The following is an 18,450-nucleotide window of genomic DNA, read 5'->3' as shown; positions in this document are numbered from 1 at the left end:
AGGTCCAAATGGTCTCTCTGCAGCTCTATTTCCATGCTCTTTTGCATAGCTGATTACATCCATTTGAATGTTTCTGAGTAAGACAATGGCTTACCGGTATTTATCTTCTTATTTTTTTTACCTCTTTACGTGCTCAGAACGCTCTGGTCCCTGTTGCATCTGCGCACTCTCCACCTTTACCTCCAATTATAGCATCAGCTATAACAATAGTCAGTAACAGTAAGGCTTGAGATTGGAGGAAGCCTGTTTGACAAGGTGTGGGCAGCCACGCACCCATATGGCTCCCTCCTCGGCTGAGGCTGACTTCCATGCATAAGACGCCCCTCGATTTCCAGAAAAGAGAAAAAAATAATGTCTTATACATAGAAAAATACGGTATTTGTTTGAGATCCAAAAGCTCAGCTATTCAAGAAGCACTGATTCAGGCAGAAACCCAAATAGTGAGCTGATTCAGAGGTAAAAGCAAGGGTATTTATGAGAAAGGCAAGGAGCAAAATGACATGAACAGAAGGAAGGATTTCTGTGGGTACCAGTAAGCCACGGAAGGAACTTCTATATCTACAGATAAGCTTACAAGCTAAGTCTAAGGTTGTCTTTAGTTTTCAGTCTGGTAGTCAGAACAAATAGTTGTTTGGAATATAATGTTGCTTTAGGCCCGGTGTAGAGGTTAATTTGTCCAATTTTAACGTTACAAAGGTTTGAGGAGTAAGGCCTGCCAGGCAGTGCCTGGAAGGGGGCGGGTAGCTCCACCTCCATTTTGAAGTGGCTCCATTTATATTATTTCTTTCAAGGTAGGTAAAAAGCTGCCTCATTAGGAAAAAAAAAAAAAAAAAAAGCTGCCTCATTCTTTCAAACAGCTGCATAGGGTTCCACTGTGTGGATGTGCCAAGATTTATCCACCCATTCCCTTTTAGAGCACTTTAAGTTGTTTCCAAACTTGTACTATTATAAACAAGGCTGCAAAAATATCCTTATGTTTGATCACATATGTGTATCACATATCATACACATGGGTATGTAACTTCTCACGTGTGCTACTGTATCCACAGTATACATTGCTTACAGTGGAATTGCTGTGACAGAGGGTTTGTGCTTTTAAAGTGCTGGTAGCTGTGACTAACTTACTCTTCAAAGAGGTTATGCTGATGTGCACGCTCATAGCATGTGAGGTGTTGTTTCCCATACTCTTCCTAAGATTTATTATACTTTTCTTATGTTACTTTAAAAAATAATGATTATGAACACTGTATCAAAAGGTCACCTTAGTGAGGGATGGCAGTAGTTGGTCCCTGTATTTATCTGCTAGGAAATTAAGAACTAGCCGAGACCGGTTTGGCTCAGTGGATAGAGCGTCGGCCTGCGGACTGAAGGGTCCCGGGTTCGATTCCAGTCAAGGGCATGCACCTTGGTTGCGGGCACATCCCCAGTGGGGGATGTGCAGGAGGCAGCTGATTGGTCTCTCTCTCTCATCGATGTTTCTGACCCTCTATCCCTCTCTCTTCCTCTCTGTAAAAAAATCAATAAAATATATATTTAAAATAAACAAAAGTATAAAAAGATCCTTTTTAAAAAATTAATTTAAAAAAATTAAGAACCAAATGAGCAAAGACTAATTCCCTTGTATTCTTAACAATTTACTCAGTCCAGTCTGCAGACTTACTCTGTGCCTGATTCTGGGTGCTAGTGGTAGAAAGATCTGTCGCTTGGTCCCTGTCCCCAAGCAGCTCACCGTGCGCGGTGGTAGGGGGAGGCACGGGAGAGGCAGCAGCTATGATATGATGTGATGTGCGTAGTGTTCCGCTCGGTGGGAGAGAAGGGGATCACGAAGGAGGAGAAGCGTTGCAGGCAATCTTAGGAAGTGCCATCAGGGGCTCTCGATCTTGTAAAACTTGGTAGTGAATGTCACCCCAGAGCAGCCCGGTGGGGAGGAGGAAGCTGGGGTCTGGGGACGAGCCTGCGCTGGGTGCACTCGGTGAGCCTGGAGGTTGCCCTCGGCACCTCCCGCAGAAGTGCTGAGCTGCAGAGGGACTCGCCGCCTGTGATTGGAGGGATGTTGCGGCTGGGATAATGAACTTGGCAGTGTCGGCAGAGGTGATTGGCCGCGCCCTGCTGCAGTGAGAATGCAGACTGGATGCTCAGGTTCTCGCCGGGTGATGAGCAGGAGTTGAGCGAGGACAGATGAATAATTGGGAGCTCGAAGTTACTTCTGCCCCCGGGAGAAGTCTGTTGGGCTCATTGCTTTTAAAAAGCCAAACGCTGGAGAGCCGTTTCTATTGAAGGAGCTCCAGCTGCTCTCTGACGCTGCCAGCACCCGGCGGGCTCGGCGAGCGAGCTGCTTCTCAGGCCGGGCACGGCAGCGGGGCAGGCAAACCGAGGGAGCAGGCGACGGCCCCTGCATAGAGCGGCAGCCGCACCGCTCCCCGGCCGGCCTTCCCGGCCGCGGTGTAGCCAGCACCCCCGTCCTGTGGTCACCGTCCTCCTGCGAAGTGGCCGTGATGCTGCAGATGCTGTGGCACTTTCTGTCCAGCTTCGCCCCCGGGGCCGGGTGCCAAGGCTCCGCAGAGGGGAGCGATGCCGAAGCCAGGGGCACCCCAGCCCCTGCTCGGGGAGACCAGATGGCAAGCTTTTTGGGGAAACCAGACGGCAGGGTTGAGGCCACGGACAAGAGACCCACCATTCTGCTGGTGGTCGGACCCGCAGAGCAGTTTCCGAAGGTAATGGCAACCTCTGAGTTTAGGGACTGGTGTAGGGACATTTTCCCGAAAAAAGCCGGAGTGTGGGGAGGAAGTGAGGACTTACAAACCAGTCAGTGTGGTATTGGGGGCGGGGGAGAAGTGTCAGGCGATAAAGAAGCCCAGATCTTCAGCCAGGAATCTTTCTGTGGCCACTGCAAAAGCTTGATGGCCCTATTCTGTCCACTTCAGTGTGGCCAGCAGGGGGAGGGAGGCTGAAGGCAATAGAAGACTTGCCTTAGGTTTGTCATTTTGGCTCCAGAAAGTCATTTGAAAGTAAAGGGCGAATGGCCAGAGCGTGCCTTGTACCTTAGCGGATCTGAATGACTTAGGGATGAACGAGCTAAGTCAGCAGCAGAGTGGACCTTCAGAGTTGAGCCAAACAGCCTGGAGCTGGGCAGCACCAGCCTCCCTGCATCCCGAAGGTCAGGCCCTTTGTGGCCGGTGGAGGGCCGTGGCCGGTGGAGGGGCTGGAGTTCCCAGGTGCAGAGGCCGGTGCCTCCCTGGGTTCTGGGGTCTGCTGAGTGCCAGGCCTTCCCTCTTCCTGGTGCCCTGAATGTGGGTTATCTCACCTGATCTACCCAACAGCCAGGTAAGTGGGGGAATCCCCATTTCATAGGGGAGGAAGCTGAGGTGCAGAGAGGTGAAGTAATGTGTCCAGGGTTAAACCATTAAGGAGGGCTGGGGGTGAGATTTCACCCAGGCCAGCCTGGAACTTCAGCCCGTATTGTCTCCCTTCCCCTTACAAAAGCAGTTTCCGGTGGGACCGGGGGAGTTCAGGCTTAGAACGGAAAACGCCGTCTGGCTGCGAGTCCTGCTGCAGTGGCCGTGACCTTGTCACTTCCTGTGCTCTGGTTATTTGGGGTCTGTTCTTCTTTCTCAGAATAAAAATCAACTAGGGAAGGAGGTTGTCCCTGTGTCTGGCACACTGTAGATTCCTGAAACGTGTTCGTTGAATTGCTATGTTTTATATATGTTCGTTTTTCCTTTACTAAGTGGCAGGGACTTTTGATGCAATAACTTTAGCAATCTTTTTAAAAAATATATTTTATTGATTTTTTACAGAGAGGAAGAGAGAGGGATAGAAAGTTAGAAACATCCATCAGCTGCCTCTTGCACACTCCCCACCGGGGATGTGCCCACAGCCCAGGTGCATGCCCTTGACCGGAATCGAACCTGGGACCCTTCAGTCCGCAGGCGGATGCTCCATCCACTGAGCCAAACCAGTTTCGGCGACTTTAGCAATCTTTAAGATGAAGCATTGAGAAGAACTCTTAGACTGCAGTGAGCTGGCCTTGGCCGGCAGGGACTCCGAGTGTGTCACCACTTTCCGCCTTCGGATTGTTTGAGATGAGCTCAAAGCTGGCAGCGGCACTCTTTTGTGTGTGTGTGTGTGTGTGTGTGTGTGTAACACTTATCTACCAACCAGCTTGCGTGTGGCCAAGGAAATGAGGGGCTGGCTGGCTCCCTTTCAAAGTCACCTACTTTTGTCTTTAATAATTAACTGCTCCATTTTCTAGACTCAGACTGGCACCTCCTGCCAGCCCTCTCCCAGGGTGGCCTGGCATCGGGACTCCCTGTTCCGAACAGCTTAGTGCGTGGCCTGCAGAGTCAGGAGTGGGGGGCGCTGAACCAGAGCCCACTACCCTGGGCTGCCATGGCCAGTCTCACCGGCTCAGGAGGGAGACAGATCAGCTGGCTGGAGGGAGGGGGAGCCCCAAGCAGGAGATGGATCAGCGGTTTGGTTTGATTTGAAGCAAGAAAGCCAGCGCCTCTGGATGGGGTGGCTCTGAAAAGCAGGTGAACTGAGTATTGGGATAGCAGGGCGTTTCTGCAGCCCGGGACCTTTTCCCTGCGCAGCTGCTCCTAAGGTAGGCTTTGGGGTTTGCCGTCCCCGGCCGGCGGGGCCGGCCTCAGTTTCTCTCAGGAAGAGGCTCCCCAAACGTTCTGGAAACCCGAGAAGGTTCTGGTTCTCAGGCTTCTCGGTTTCCCGGCAGCACCACTTTGTTTGGCTCTCACTTCCTCTGTCTAAATATGTCTGCCGTGAGTCAGGCCCCTTTGAGCTTTTATTCTAGGAACTGTTCAGGCTCCCCTTTATCTTCGGCGGCCAGTTCCTCTGCTGCCGGAGCAGAAAGCCATTAGCTTGCAGAGGGAGGTAACCTCGGCGGCATCCCAGCTTTCAGATCCCGGGGGGCCGTCTTCTCAGAAGCCCAGAGAATTCTGCTTATTGTGTGTCTCATTGCCAAGTGCAGGCAGGTTTCAGCTACACTGGGCTGTCATGGCAACCTGATCATCAAATGACACTGCGGCCGCCGCAGCGAATGAGGTTCCAGGGCCCTAGGGGTGGGTGGGGCGAGAGCAGCCGGATGCAGGATGCAGGCGAGGCTCCTTCCATATTAATATTTTGGCTTGGCCTGAGTCATCGCAGGGGAGGGGGAATACTTCATGACCTGATGCCGCACTCCCTAAAGTACTCTACCTGCCCTGGTCTTACTCATGGTATTTTGGCGCTTACCCGGTACAGGAAGCACCTGTTTGTTGGCATGAAGCAGCGTGGCAGAACAGGGCAAGCTGCTTGTGGTGGCATTGACCGATGTGAGGGCCGGAAGGTGCTCTGGGAGGAACTGGACCTCACAGGGAGGTGAATTCCACGGGCTGTAGAGTTGCTGTCATTGCTCCCCGGTGCTCAGAGTTTCAGAGGAGAAGCAAAAGATCTGGGCCACAGAATTAGGATAAGAGGGCAGAGAAGAGGAGTGGATGGCGGGAGGGGAGACAGCCAGGCACAGGGGTTGTACAGAGCCTGCTGGTGTGAAGGAAGCATCAGGACAAACGGAGCCTGCTCCCGTCTTCCTCCTCACCTGTGCTTCTCACGTGTGTTCGGAAGCAGTCACACAGATACATTTGTTCTGGTCCCTAAGGCTAAGGTTACAGCTTTCCCACACACCTGCCACCTTCCAGTTTGAAGGAGTTCTTTCTGCTTGGAGGGGTTCTCAGTGTCAGCCTGACAGGCTTTCTTTGGAAACGGATTTTGCATCTCCTTGTGGCGGTATCGGGTTTGGTTTGGGCGCTGGTAAATGTCTGTGGTAACAAGAGACAGGCCCTGGTGAGCCTCAGCCCCACCATCTACAGATTGGGGCCTGGTCAACCTCTCCTGGCCTATTTGCTCATCTCCGAGATTAGGGGGTGACTTGGGGGCTTCTATCTGTAAGTCCAAGGGTAAAGCATTAACTTTGGACTCCAGGTGCCCGGAGAGCGGCTTACTTAGAAAGAATCCCCAGCCAGTTTCTATGTAAAAGTGGAGTTCTGGCCGAAACCGGTTTGGCTCAGTGGATAGAGCGTCGGCCTGTGAACTGAAAGGTCCCGGGTTCGATTCCAGTCAAGGGCATGCACCTTGGTTGCGGGCACATCCCCAGTAGGGGGTGTGCAAGAGGCAGCTGATCGATGATTCTCTCTCATCGATGTTTCTGGCTCTCTATCTCTCTCCCTTCCTCTCTGTACAAAATCAATAAAATATATTTTTAAAAATAAAAAGAGTAGGCCTTTCTTCTCCTGGCTGCCGCACCGGTCTGGAAGGACAGCCAGTCTAATTAGCATATTACGCTTTTGTTATAGATGTGAACTCCTTTAACATAAAAGTAAGAATGCATTATTTTGTTGGGGTGGATGAGAGTGAGGTCTTAGAGGCCTGCCAGGCCCCATTCATTCATTCAGGAGCTGCTTTTATCCAGCACATTCCAGGGTCAGGGCAAGGGCTCCTTCCCACCGGGAGGCACAAGTGTGTGAAACAATAGCCTCCTGCCTTTAAGGATCCCAACAGTGAGAAAAAATAACCTCAAAGCAGAACGTTCTGGATTGGACAGCTGCAGAGACAGCTGAGTGTCATGGGATCTGAGTGGGAATCTGGATAGCCCTGAGCTGCCTCTGAATGAATGAAGCCCAAGACCGTCATCAGATCTCTCTTAGAAAGGCAGAAATGTCATATGAGTTAATAAAATAAGATAAAATCGGTTAATAAAATAGTATGTAAGCTTCAACACCTTATTTTAAAACCTTTTTTCCAAGTTCCTCACAAAAAGCTCATTAGCAAACGAAGAAATGCCTTTCACTTCAGTTGATCTCCAGATAACAGCCCTCCGTTTTTATCCCTCCTGGGAGTGCGATTCGGGCTATATTAGGAAGTGGCACATTGAGCAGGAACAGAGACCAGCTTTCTTTTCATCGCTGTGACGTGCCTTCTTCCTCCGCATCACGAATCCCCGACTCTGTGGGGAAGCAGTGAGGTGGCGATTGCAGACTGGCCCGAACAGGATCATCCTGAAATAAAAATAAAATCTTGACTTTCCAGGACCTGATTTCCTCTCATCCTCCCCCCAAGGGGCATTCTAGAGCAGCGTTACCAGCAGAACTCTGTGTTGGCGGGCATGCTGAGTTGAGCACATGCAGCTGTGGCTATGCCACCAGGAAACTGGATTTTTCATTTCATTTCAGTTAATTTAAAGTTTAGCCGCGTCCATGCTGAACAGCACAGTCCTCAGTTCTCAGCTGCAGTGACATAGCGTGTCCCGTGTTCGGAGTGAAGCTGGGTTCTGAGGACCACCTCTGGGTCTTCACTGAGCCCTGGCTGAGTCCCTTAGCACAACGAACTTGTAGTCTGGAGTGTCCTCTTCCAGCATGTCAGCGCCGCAGCGCTGCGGGTCCCCCTGGGGAAGCCCGCAGGGGGGTGGGCTCTGAGGTGCTCACATGGCGGAGTGGCCTGGGAAAGGTCCCCGGAGCGGGCCAGAGCTGTGCCCAGATCGCCCTGTAGCCAAGGCAGCCTGCATCCTGGGCTCAGGCAGCTGGGCAGCTCCCCTGCGGGTGAATGGGCCCAGGGTATGGCCGCTTCACGGATGGCTGGGGCCCTCAGCCACCCCTCGCCCCACTTTTCCTCACAGCCACCCTGGCCCGCTGTCAGCGAACATTGATTTAATCTCTGTCCACTTCTTTCTCTGTCGGGAATGATTGACAGATGCACTGTGTGACGTGTTTGGGGACCTTGTGAACAAACAGGCCGGCGGCTGTTTGCTCGTTCGGAGGGTCAGCAGCCTGAGGGTGAAGGTCTGTTTGGACTCCGTCTGTCTTGGAAGAGTTAACTGGGTGCGCGGGTGACGTCAGTCCTGATCTTTCCGCCGCCTCTTGTGCAATCCGGGGCTCTGTGCTGATTGGCTGCTGGCAGGACTCAGTGGGCGGGCTTTTGTCAATGAAGTCAGAGGGCGGGGCTTGAGCGGCCAATGACAGCCGCGCCGGCTTATCTGGCCGCGCTGCCGGCGGCGGCATTGGCATTCTCCGCTCCGCGCCCAGGCCTGATCCTCCGTGGCAGCTGAGCCCCGGCTCCCGTCAGCATGCTCTGCCTGTGCCTGTATGTGCCGGTCATCGGGGAGGCTCAGGCCGAGTTCCAGTACTTCGAGTCCAAGGGGCTTCCCTCTGAGCTCAAGTCCATCTTCAAGCTCAGTGTCTTTATCCCGTCCCAGGAGTTCTCCACCTTCCGCCAGTGGAAGCAGGTGTGTACGGGGTCAGGGGCCAGGCCAGGCCGGGAGAGGCAGCGGGCATTTCAGCAGTGTGGGCTGAACGAGAGGAGGAGGGCTGGCAGTGGTGACACCCGTGAAATGGGCGAGTTTCCCCCCCGGTTGTCCCGCGGGGACAGCCAGGCTACTTCACAGGAATGACTGGCTCTCACGTGACTTCCGTGGAAGGCTTGACTTCCCGGGAAGGCGCTGCGGGGGGAATGCCAAGGAATTTTCTTGCTGAGACGTGGAAGGGGGCCTCTGAGAAGGGAGGTACAGGCCAGCCGCTGCGGGGCGGTTTCTCTGAGCTGGAGGGAAGGCCAGGAGGACAGGAGGGAGAGGCAGAGGCTCCTCAGTGCAGACCCGGGCTGGAGCTGCAGGCTGTGAGGGGAGGGAAGCCTGCCAGATGTCCCTTCGGAGCAGGAGGCAGCAGAAACCATTACCGTTTTATAGAGGGAGCAGCTCTCCCCGTGGAGATTGCTTGCTTCCTAAAGAGGTACCCCACTTCCCTGTTAATCCTGTCCCACGCTGTCCCCCGGCGCTCACGATGGCAGAGGTCGGATGGTGTGCAGCGGGTGGGGAAGGAGGCAGAGAGTAGGCCCGGAGGTTCTGAGGTGGGAGATGATTTTGAAATCAGCTGTGCTGGGCACACCTGTCTCGCAGGGCACCCACCCCCATAAGGCACATGGTTTGCGGTGGTGGCAGAGCAGCCAGATACCAGAGAGCTTCACGCCTCCCATTCACCTCCCTAAATGGCATGTAGGTTATGTAGATTCTATTTCCGCTCTGGCCATAAATCTACAGTGACAGTCCTATACGTAATTCTTGGCCGAGAGCACAGAAGTCTACAGGAAGTTAGCATAACTTCAGATCGGAGATTAAATACCAGCATTGGTTTCACATTTCAGCCACACCCGCTGCGCTGTTCTTGGGATCTTGTTAGGTGACCTGGGATCTGCCCAGGCCTCCTCCTAGCACCCTTGGTGGCTGAGCAATCACAGAGAGCTGTCAGGTGATTTCAGAGACGGATTGTAATCCTTGGAGAGTGCCAGCTAGCCAGTGATCTGTCAGCTTCCAAACCCACGGGTCAGAAGACTTGGGAACCCATATTGGTTTGTGGATAGTGAAGACAAGCATGTCAAACTCAAAGGCTAACACGGGCCAATTAAGCGAGGCATGCGGCCTATGGGTCGAGAGTTTGACATGCTTGCACTGAGAGCATTGGGCAATACAGGAAGATGTAACCATTTTCCCTGGGAGATTTTTGTTCCTAGTTTGGGGTGTTGCTGGGTTGGAGTGACTCACATGTGCTCCACCTTCTTGAGATTAACCTCCAGGGTGGCAGCAGGATCTCTAGGGAGGTGGCGTTGGAGTCCAACCAACCTGACTTGAATGCTGCCCACCACTTCCCTGGCTGTGTGACCTAGGATAAATGACTTACCCTCTCTGAGCTTCTTTCCTTCTCTGTAAAATGGAGCCAATGATAGTATCTCCTTCCTAGAGCTGTGTGTGAGGATCCAGCAGGTTACTAGAGGTCATGCTTTTAGCAGGACCCCTGGCTTAGAACCTCAGAGTATCTTCAAGCCTCTAGGGTCACGAAGCTAAGTAGCGCTCTTGTTCTGTACCTGGTTGAGGGAGCTGGGCTTGGTTATGTCATCAGTTTCCCCTGAGATCAGACACTGGCCGAGGCATCAAGCAGATCCCCAAAATAGCTCCCTGGGGCTCTGCTGCTTCTCCAGCCTCCAGAATTCTCTTGGCTGTATTTGTGTCAAGTAGGTATTGGCAGGGGCCAGCTCTGCCTCTTACCTTCACCCTGGCCCCTCACTTGTTCCTGGGCCACATGCCACTGTGAGGATAAAAAGAGCAAGCTGCGACTGAAGCCGGTTTGGCTCAGTGGTAGAGCGTCGGTCTGTGGCCTGAAAGGTCCCGGGTTCGATTCCGATCAAGGGCATGTTCATTGGTTGCGGGCACATCCCGGGTGGAGGGTGTGCAGGAGGCAGCTGGTCAATGTTTCTCTCTCATCGATGTTTCTAGCTCTCTATCCCTCTCCCTTCCTCTCGGTAAAAAATCAATAAAATATATTATAAAAAAAAAAAAAGCAAGCTGCGGAGTTCTGGTGCCATCTGGAGCTCCAGGGATACCCACACAGTTGGGCACAGAGCATGTGGCTGAGGCCTGGAGCCAGGGGACGCGCTGCAGGGAGCCAAGCAGCTGACCTGGCGGTACAGCAAGTTGGTCTTTAAGACACTTGGAATGAGAACTCACCAAGCCTGCCGCTGCCGGCCTCTGCCTGATGGCTCCTCATGGTGTGTGTGTGTGTGGGGGGGGTACTTTTTCTCGTTGCAAGGTGGATTCTTGGGTCCTGGGAAGCTCTTGGGTTAGTTCATGGGTTAGCGCAGTTGTTTCCTCGTGACGGCGTCACGAGGGACAAGTCGGTGCATGAGCTAAAGGACAAACCTTACTTTTGTTTCCTAGAAAATTGTGCAAGCTGGCGACAAAGACCTTGATGGGCAGCTAGACTTTGAAGAGTTCGTCCATTATCTCCAAGATCACGAGAAGAAACTGAGGCTGGTGTTCAAGAGTCTGGACAAAAAGAATGATGGTGAGTGCTGCCTCCGGAGCCGGTGGCCGGCCGCCCTGGGCTCTCCATGGGCCGGGCCCCCGCTCACGGCCTCTGTTGTTGCAGGGCGGATCGACTCTCAGGAGATCGTGCAGTCCCTGCGGGACCTGGGGGTCAAGATATCCGAGCAGCAGGCAGAGAAAATCCTCAAGAGGTGAGTGCCTGGCCGGTCTCTGTCCTTGGCCCATTCACACTCAGCATGACGAAGGCACGCTCCGGGCTGACTCTGGCGGCACTCACTGCTGACGCTGTCCTCTGAACTTTGGCTTCTGGGAGTGTGAAGGGGTGAATGAGTAACCAGCTTGCAGGTCCGCTCTCGCTTGAAGAATCCCTAATCACCTCGAAGTAAGCTTGTTCAGTGACCCCGAAGAAAAAGACTAGTGGGGGGAGGGGGTCCAGTAGGTGAAAGGCGAGCAGGGAGTACCCCTCTCTGCCTGGTGGGGAGGGGAGGGGCTCACGTGGCAGCCCTCCCTCCACTTAAGGTAGGCTAGACGCCATCGGCACATCTGAAAGATGGGGGGAAGGTGAGCCGAGGTCCTGGGGGATCAGAGCTGCTGCGGGCTGGGAAGCCGCACAGAAGTGCCCTAGGAGGCTTCCCCTCCGGGCTGGGCCTCCCCCTCCCTGCACCCGCCCCCCGGCTGCTGTGCTGTGTGTCTGCCTCGGTGACATCTGCTCAGAGCACTTACTGTCTTGTTTCTCCTCTCTCCTCTGCGTCCTCCTTTGTCTGTCTGTCAGAATTCGAACGGGCCATTTCTGGGGCCCTGTCACCTAGTAAGTATCTGTATCTCCCTCTAAGCCTCTGTGCCCGATCTCTGGGGTTCTTGTGGGTCGTTGTAGCCCGTTTCTGTGCCACGGGAAGTGTGGGGGCACCTTGCCTCTCCTCCTCCGGGCAGAGGCGCCCTCCGTGGTGTCCTCGGTGGCCAGGCGCCGGCCTGTGGCTCGCCTGGAAGAGGGAAGTGCGGCTGACAGCGGGGCCTGTGTTGACACTGAGTAACCGTGCGCTCCTCCTGCAGCATGGACAAGAACGGCACGATGACCATCGACTGGAACGAGTGGAGAGACTACCACCTCCTGCACCCCGTGGAGAACATCCCCGAGATCATCCTGTACTGGAAGCATTCCACGGTGAGCCCTGCCCGCAGCCTGGAGGCCGATTCTCCCGTCTGTCCCCGGGTTCCCTGTGCCCGGCCTCGGTCCCCATCCGGGGGGGGGGGATGGGGGTGGGAGTCTCGCCCGCCTCCCCTTCAGCAGCGTGACTGTCCACTCCTCTGCCAGCCCCCCAGAGCCCCCACTGGCCTCCTCTGTTTCCCACACGCCTGCCACCTGGATGGCCTGGCCATTCCCCAGCACAGGGTTCCTTTGCCAGCAGTGCCCGCCTGTCCCACTTCAGACACCTCCCCTGATGGTACTGCTCTCCCACAGCCAGTGGGAGCCTTCTGGGCAGGCTCTCTGCAGAGACAAAAGGCACAGCAGTTGGTTTCTCCCCCCACGGCCCCATTTTGTGGGCTGTTTCTGGACAAAAGAATGCGTTCCCACCATCGCACATTGCTCTTCCATCTCATCAGAGCATACAGACCCGCACCCGCACTGGTAGTGGCCACACTGACTCCCTGCCCTCGGGCCTTCATGGGGCATGCGCCCTCTCTGCTGGTCCCTGCTGAGCACCCCCTCGATGTTAGTGCGATTCACCCAGCTCCTCCTGGTCAGTCTCCTGGGTGCCAGGCCAGGCCTCACCTGGGGCACCTGGCATCTTTGTCGGGTGAAGTTATGTGGACTGCTGATCTGTGGTCTGGCCTGCAGCCCAGGTCTAAGGGGAGCTGGCTCTGTCTGGCCAGCCAGGATGCCACCCAGAAGAGAGGGTGACACGCAGGCACTGCACCCCCCGTGTTTGCTGAGGCCTTACATAATGTTCTGCCAGCGCGATCTGATGACGCATCAGGTTGCAGGAGGATTTTCACCCCTGGCTTATGTGGGCAGCACAGCCAGCCTGGCGACCCTCGCTCAAATGCCTGTGTGAGCGCTTCTGTGGAGCTCCCTGGCGGCCGCTGAGAGGCTGCCTGCGGGTTTGTAGCTGCTTCCCTCCAGCGGGCTCTCACTTTGCCCACCTGGGCCTCCCGAAGGCCACGTTCAGGGACAGAGCTTTGCCACCTTCACATGGAGGCGGAGGGGACAGGCTGCATCAGCTTCCTACCCAGAGTCCTTGGCAATCTCCCCGCCTGGTGGCCCCTTCCGCACAATGGAGGTTATGGACCTGCCGGCCAGCGGCAGCTTGGCCACAGCGTCAGGCCTGCTTGTTGACCTTCGTTGGTCTTCCCTGCAGATCTTCGATGTGGGGGAGAATCTGACCGTTCCCGACGAGTTCACGGTGGAGGAGAGGCAGACGGGGATGTGGTGGCGACACCTCGTGGCCGGAGGCGGGGCCGGAGCCGTATCCAGAACCTGCACGGCCCCCCTGGACAGACTCAAAGTGCTCATGCAGGTACGCAGGCAGATGGGCCCCGGACCTCTGGTGGCCGCCGCTGGGCTGCTCTGGTGGGTTGGTCCTCCCTCCTCTCCCTGGTCTGGGGCCCTGCTTTGCATCCATATTTTTTCTGTCCCAATAAATTAGATTGGAATTCTTGCTCAGACAAGGGCAACATTAGATCCAGGCCTGGGCAGTGCACGTAGCGGATCTAATTTTATCTGAGGCCCTTAGCCAGGTCACATTACAGGGCCATAATGTGCACGGTAAAGCTGGTGAGGATGGGGTGTGGCAGGAGCCTGTTTGCAGCGCTTATGGATAGGTGTCACATGAGGACAGTGTGAGCAGGTGGTCACCTGGCCCAGCCGCCATCGTCATGACCAGAGCCCTGACTCCATGCCCAGGGGACGGAGATAAGCTAGACCAGCGTCAGGGGCAGGGTTCCACCCGCTCACAGGCACTCGCTGTTGGACTTTAGCGTCTTCGGAGCAGCGGCCAGTTGCTTCCTGTCCCTTGTTTGTTCTGGCACCTGCCTGCTCAGAACAGACGTCATCCTCTCCCTCCCCCTTAGCCCTCCCGGGCCTGCCTGCGTGAATGAATCCTGTGACCCCTCCTCCTTGTGCTGAAACAGGGAAGTGGAGTGGTTCCGGGAGAAGAGCTCCAGGCCTGGATCTGACCCCGTCTGGGCCTAGAGCTGTGTGCCCTCGGGCGAGCCCCTTGGCCAGGACTGCATTGCTCTGAGCCCAAGGGCCTGGGACACACTGCCTTCCCAGGCAGAATCCTCCAGAACCCCGGGGGCGCTGTAGACATGGGAAGCATTTCACTCGGGTGCCCGAGAGCAGCCCAGTGGGGCAGTGTGGGGAACGTGGTTGTGCTTCCATGCGTGTGGAAGCTGGTCACGGTTCATGAGCTCATTGTATAATTCTCTGTACTGTTGTACATTTTTGAAATTGTTCCATAATAACAAGCTCAAGCTCGATCCTTTTTTTTTTTCTTACCTAAGGATGTTTTTATTGTTCTTAGAGAGAGTAGAAGAGTGAGAGGCGGAAGAGAACATCGATGTGAGAAACATCAATGGGTTGCCTTTCCTATGCTGCCCAACCAGGGATTGAACCTGCACCCTTTTGGTGCCCGAGTTTTTTAAATGTTAAAAAGTGGTCCTTGGGGGTGTTGAGCTCAGTGCGGCACTCAGTAGGTGCGTGGGACATCCAGCTGGGCCTCGAATGGCTGCGTTTGAGCCTCGCAGTGCCCAGCCGGTCTTCAGCACCGAGGGGAAGAGCCCTCGTGCCCACCATGACGCTGGCGCGGAGGAAAGGCTGAGTCCTCTGACCCGCCCTTCCTCCTCAGGTCCACGCCTCCCGCACCAACAACATGTGCATCGTGGGCGGCTTCACCCAGATGATCCGAGAGGGAGGGGCCCGGTCACTCTGGCGGGGCAACGGCATCAACGTCATCAAAATCGCCCCCGAATCGGCCATCAAGTTCATGGCCTATGAGCAGGTGAGGACCCGGCCCCCCAGAGAGCGTGTCCATTGGCGAGGGACGGCGGGGCGGGGCGGGGCGGGGCGGCAGGAGAGGCCTGGGTCTGACCGTGTCTCGGCTAAGCCTGACTGGCCCCGGGAGGAGGGGGCGGGAGGAGGCGCTGGTCTCGGGGTATCAGCTCGTTTGCTCCCTGTTGTAGATCAAGCGTCTCGTTGGGAGTGACCAGGAGGCTCTCAGGATCCACGAGCGGCTTGTGGCCGGGTCCTTGGCAGGCGCCATCGCTCAGAGCAGCATCTACCCGATGGAGGTGAGGGCCCTGGTCCGGGGCGGACAGGTGCAGTGGGGCGGGCGGTGGGGATGAGGCTGAGGGGCGGGCTGTGCTCATGCTTCCGTCGCTTCTGTTGGTTCTGCAGGTTCTGAAGACCCGGATGGCCCTGCGCACGACGGGCCAGTACTCGGGCATGCTGGACTGCGCCAGGAAGATCCTGGCCAGAGAGGGCATGGCCGCCTTCTACAAAGGCTACGTCCCCAACATGCTGGGCATCATCCCCTACGCGGGCATAGACCTGGCTGTCTACGAGGTGAGGCGCAGGAAAGATCCAGAAACCCCCTCCTCACCCGTCCCCGCCTGTCGTCTCCGGGCCTGACAGCCGCTGGGGGGGGTGGGACAGGAACAGCACAAAGTGTCTCGTCCACCAGCCTCACTGCGAGGTCCCCTGGCAGCCTGGGCTCCGCCGTAGCTTGCAGGCAGGTCCCAGGGCCCCAGCTCTCCAGGCGACAGAAGCCGCTTCTCTGGGCGAGGCAGTGCTGCCTCTGCCTCATCCCCACTCCGTCTGACCCAGGATCTGCAGGGACCGCGGAAGCCAGGGCAGGCGGGCCAGGCGCTCAGCCAGCCCAGGCCAAGCGAACCGGGGGACTGGCCTCCCAGACGCATGTGATGGGATCCAATAACGTGTCACCCTCCCCCCTCCCTCTGGCTGGGGCTCGCTGGCTCTTCGGCTCACCCCCGCGCCCTTCCCCTTGCAGACCCTCAAGAACGCCTGGCTGCAGCGCTACGCAGTGAACAGCGCAGACCCGGGGGTGTTTGTGCTCCTGGCCTGTGGCACCATGTCCAGCACCTGTGGCCAGCTGGCCAGCTACCCGCTGGCCCTGGTCAGGACCCGGATGCAGGCCCAAGGTAAGGCTGGTCCGAGGCCGGTCCCCGGGCATCCATCCCCCGGGCAGGCTGGGATCCAGGGAGGAGCCGTGAAAGGCCTCTGACGGACGACCTCTCACCCCTGCAGCCTCCATCGAGGGCGCCCCCCAGGTGACCATGAGCAGCCTCTTCAAGCAGATCCTGCAGACCGAGGGCGCCTTCGGCCTGTACCGGGGGCTGGCCCCCAACTTCATGAAGGTGATCCCGGCCGTGAGCATCAGCTACGTGGTGTACGAGAACCTGAAGATCACACTGGGCGTGCAGTCGCGGTGACGGGAGGGCAGCCCGCCGCGGACTCTGATCCTGGGCTCGGCCCGGGATGTGCAGCATCTCATTCTGTGAATGTGCCGACACTACGCTGACGGAAGCCAAGCTGTGAACCCTGGGGTGCAGCGCAGGGACGGGGGATGGGGAGCTGGCAAGCCCACCAGGTCTGTCCTGCTAACCAGCAGGACCCGGGCTGATGCGCAGGAGAGACTGGACTTTCCTGTAGTGTCTGCCAGACAGCAGGGCTTGGAGGCGGCTTAGTTCTTCCATCTCTTCCTGCCAGACCATGGCCCCGGGCCCCTGCCCTCTGCCTGCTGGGCATCTGCCCTGTGCCCACTTTGCTGCCGCCTCACTGCTGTTTGAATATGGTAGGAGGGCCACCAGCCCACTCCCATGCCCGCCTGCTCCTCCCCTCAGGCCGCAGGGAAAGGTGCTTCCAGCCGACCTCACCCTCGACTTCCCAGCGTGCAGCATGGCCCTGGCGAGGTTGTGCAGGGAAAGGGGAGCCTGGGAGTGCCCACCCTCATCTGCGCTCACCGCAGAGGGGCACCGATGCATGCAGGCCAGGCCCAGCCCGGCCACTGGCTGCCTGGCACCCGGGCGCATGGCTTGCCCGGAGCCCAGAGGCCTCTGCCCTGTGCTGCTGGGGCCTCCTGTGCCTGAGCTGGCTCCAGGCTCCGTCGGGACTGGCACCAGCTCAGATCCAGCTCCCTGGCCCTGCTCTGGCATGAGGCAGGGGTGTGGTGTAACGGGAAGGCCAGTTTCTGCCCCGGGTCTGCATGCCCTGAGAAGGAAGGGTTGGGGCCTTCATTAGGTGTTTTTGAGAAAAGGGTTTTGTCCAGAAGGACAAATGGACAATGTGAAGTCCTGAGCTTCCAGAGGGAAGACAGCGCGAGCGGAGAGCTTGGCTGACTGCATTAACGTCTGTTCCTGACGCCCCCGGGTCACGTCCGATCCCAGCGGGGCCAGGCGGGACCAGCCTCACATTCCACTGATGCCACGTGTCACTGCTTGGAGCCTATTTATTTCGTATTTATTTGAACAGAGTTATGTCCTAACTATTTTTATAGATTTGTTTAATTAATAACCTGTCATTTTCAAGTTCATTTTTTATTCATATTTATGTTCATGGTTGATTGTACCTTCCCACACCCAAGAGGTGGGGAGAGGAGAGACAGTGGGAGTGGCCTTCCTGCCGCTGCCCACATGGGGTCACATCTGTCCGAGGAGCAGCGGGGGCCCTGGCCCAGAGGAGTGTCCTTGGCAGGTGGGGGCGGCGCCTCGGGACCTGAGGGTTCGCAGGGGGGTGGGAAGAGCGGGAGAAACCTCGGTTCCTCTGAAGATGGAAATCCGATCCCTTTTTCCGCACCAGAAGGGTCTGTTTCACCCTTCCTGAGTGACAAGGCAGCGGTGCCTATCACTGTGAGTCTGGGGCGGGGCTAGAGGAGGGGATGGCCAGCGCCCACCCGCCTGTGAAGTGGGCTTCTCCCCGCAGCCCGCCCCCGCCCCCGCCGCTTCCACTCAGTAGTGCTGGTCAACTGCAGCCTCAAGTTGCACTTTTCATTCTGCCAGAATGGCCCGACGGACAGTAGATGGGGTGCAAAGATCAATGCAAAAATTATTGTCATGTGTAAACATAGTTCTAACTGGAATTTGTGAAAAAGCAAATTAAGAATTGGGAGTTGTCATTAAAACAGCCTAATAAAATTGTTTGAAAGCCCATGACCGAGCATGGTTTTTCTGATCTGGGTTTGGGTGGTGTGGGGGTGTTCCATGTTAGAAAAGAGCCCAATTTTTTCATCATTGAAAAAAAAAAAAAAGCGGAAACCGGTTTGGCTCAGTGGATAGAGTGTCGGCCTGCGGACTGGATTCCCGTCAAGGGCACATACCTGAGTTGCAGTAGGGGGTGTGCAGGAGGCAGCTGATCGATAATTCTCTTTCATTGATGTTTCTAGCTCCCTATCCCTCTCTTCCTCTCTGTAAAAAATCAATAAAATATATATTTTTAAAAACAAATTAAAAAAAATAAAGTCCACTCCCCCCGCCCAGCATAAAATTGATGCTCCTCCTCTACAATGGGTGCTCATTGGATTTAGGGTGCTCTGAGGTCCACTGGCGGTCCCTCTCTGTAAAGCAGCACCGGCCACCACTGC

The 18,450-nt window shown here is 56.0% G+C and overlaps 1 protein-coding gene across 6 annotated transcripts in view; it reads left to right on the top strand.

Moving 5' to 3' along the window:
* SLC25A25 (solute carrier family 25 member 25) overlaps positions 1–17,403 on the top strand; it is a 28,781-nt gene extending 11,378 nt beyond the window's left edge. The window contains exons 1-12 of one of the 6 annotated variants that reach the window (XM_036416164.2): positions 7,507–7,516; positions 8,070–8,269; positions 10,748–10,874; positions 10,959–11,046; positions 11,628–11,663; positions 11,906–12,017; positions 13,213–13,371; positions 14,701–14,853; positions 15,035–15,142; positions 15,249–15,416; positions 15,862–16,012; positions 16,119–17,403. In XM_036416164.2, the coding sequence (XP_036272057.1) occupies positions 8,111–8,269; positions 10,748–10,874; positions 10,959–11,046; positions 11,628–11,663; positions 11,906–12,017; positions 13,213–13,371; positions 14,701–14,853; positions 15,035–15,142; positions 15,249–15,416; positions 15,862–16,012; positions 16,119–16,303 (1,446 nt within the window). In that variant the 5' untranslated portion in view covers positions 7,507–7,516; positions 8,070–8,110 and the 3' untranslated portion in view covers positions 16,304–17,403. Of the gene's footprint in view, positions 1–2,480; positions 2,715–7,506; positions 7,517–8,036; positions 8,270–10,747; positions 10,875–10,958; positions 11,047–11,627; positions 11,664–11,905; positions 12,018–13,212; positions 13,372–14,700; positions 14,854–15,034; positions 15,143–15,248; positions 15,417–15,861; positions 16,013–16,118 lie in introns of those variants that run through there. The other 5 variants (XM_036416160.2, XM_036416159.2, XM_036416162.2 and 2 more) reach the window with 5 other exon arrangements.
* The last annotated feature ends 1,047 nt before the right edge of the window (positions 17,404–18,450 follow it).

The sequence above is a fragment of the Pipistrellus kuhlii genome, unplaced genomic scaffold (assembly GCF_014108245.1).
Source record: "Pipistrellus kuhlii isolate mPipKuh1 unplaced genomic scaffold, mPipKuh1.p scaffold_m20_p_53, whole genome shotgun sequence".
NCBI lineage: Eukaryota > Metazoa > Chordata > Mammalia > Chiroptera > Vespertilionidae > Pipistrellus > Pipistrellus kuhlii.
This window is presented reverse-complemented; position numbering and strand designations above follow the sequence as displayed.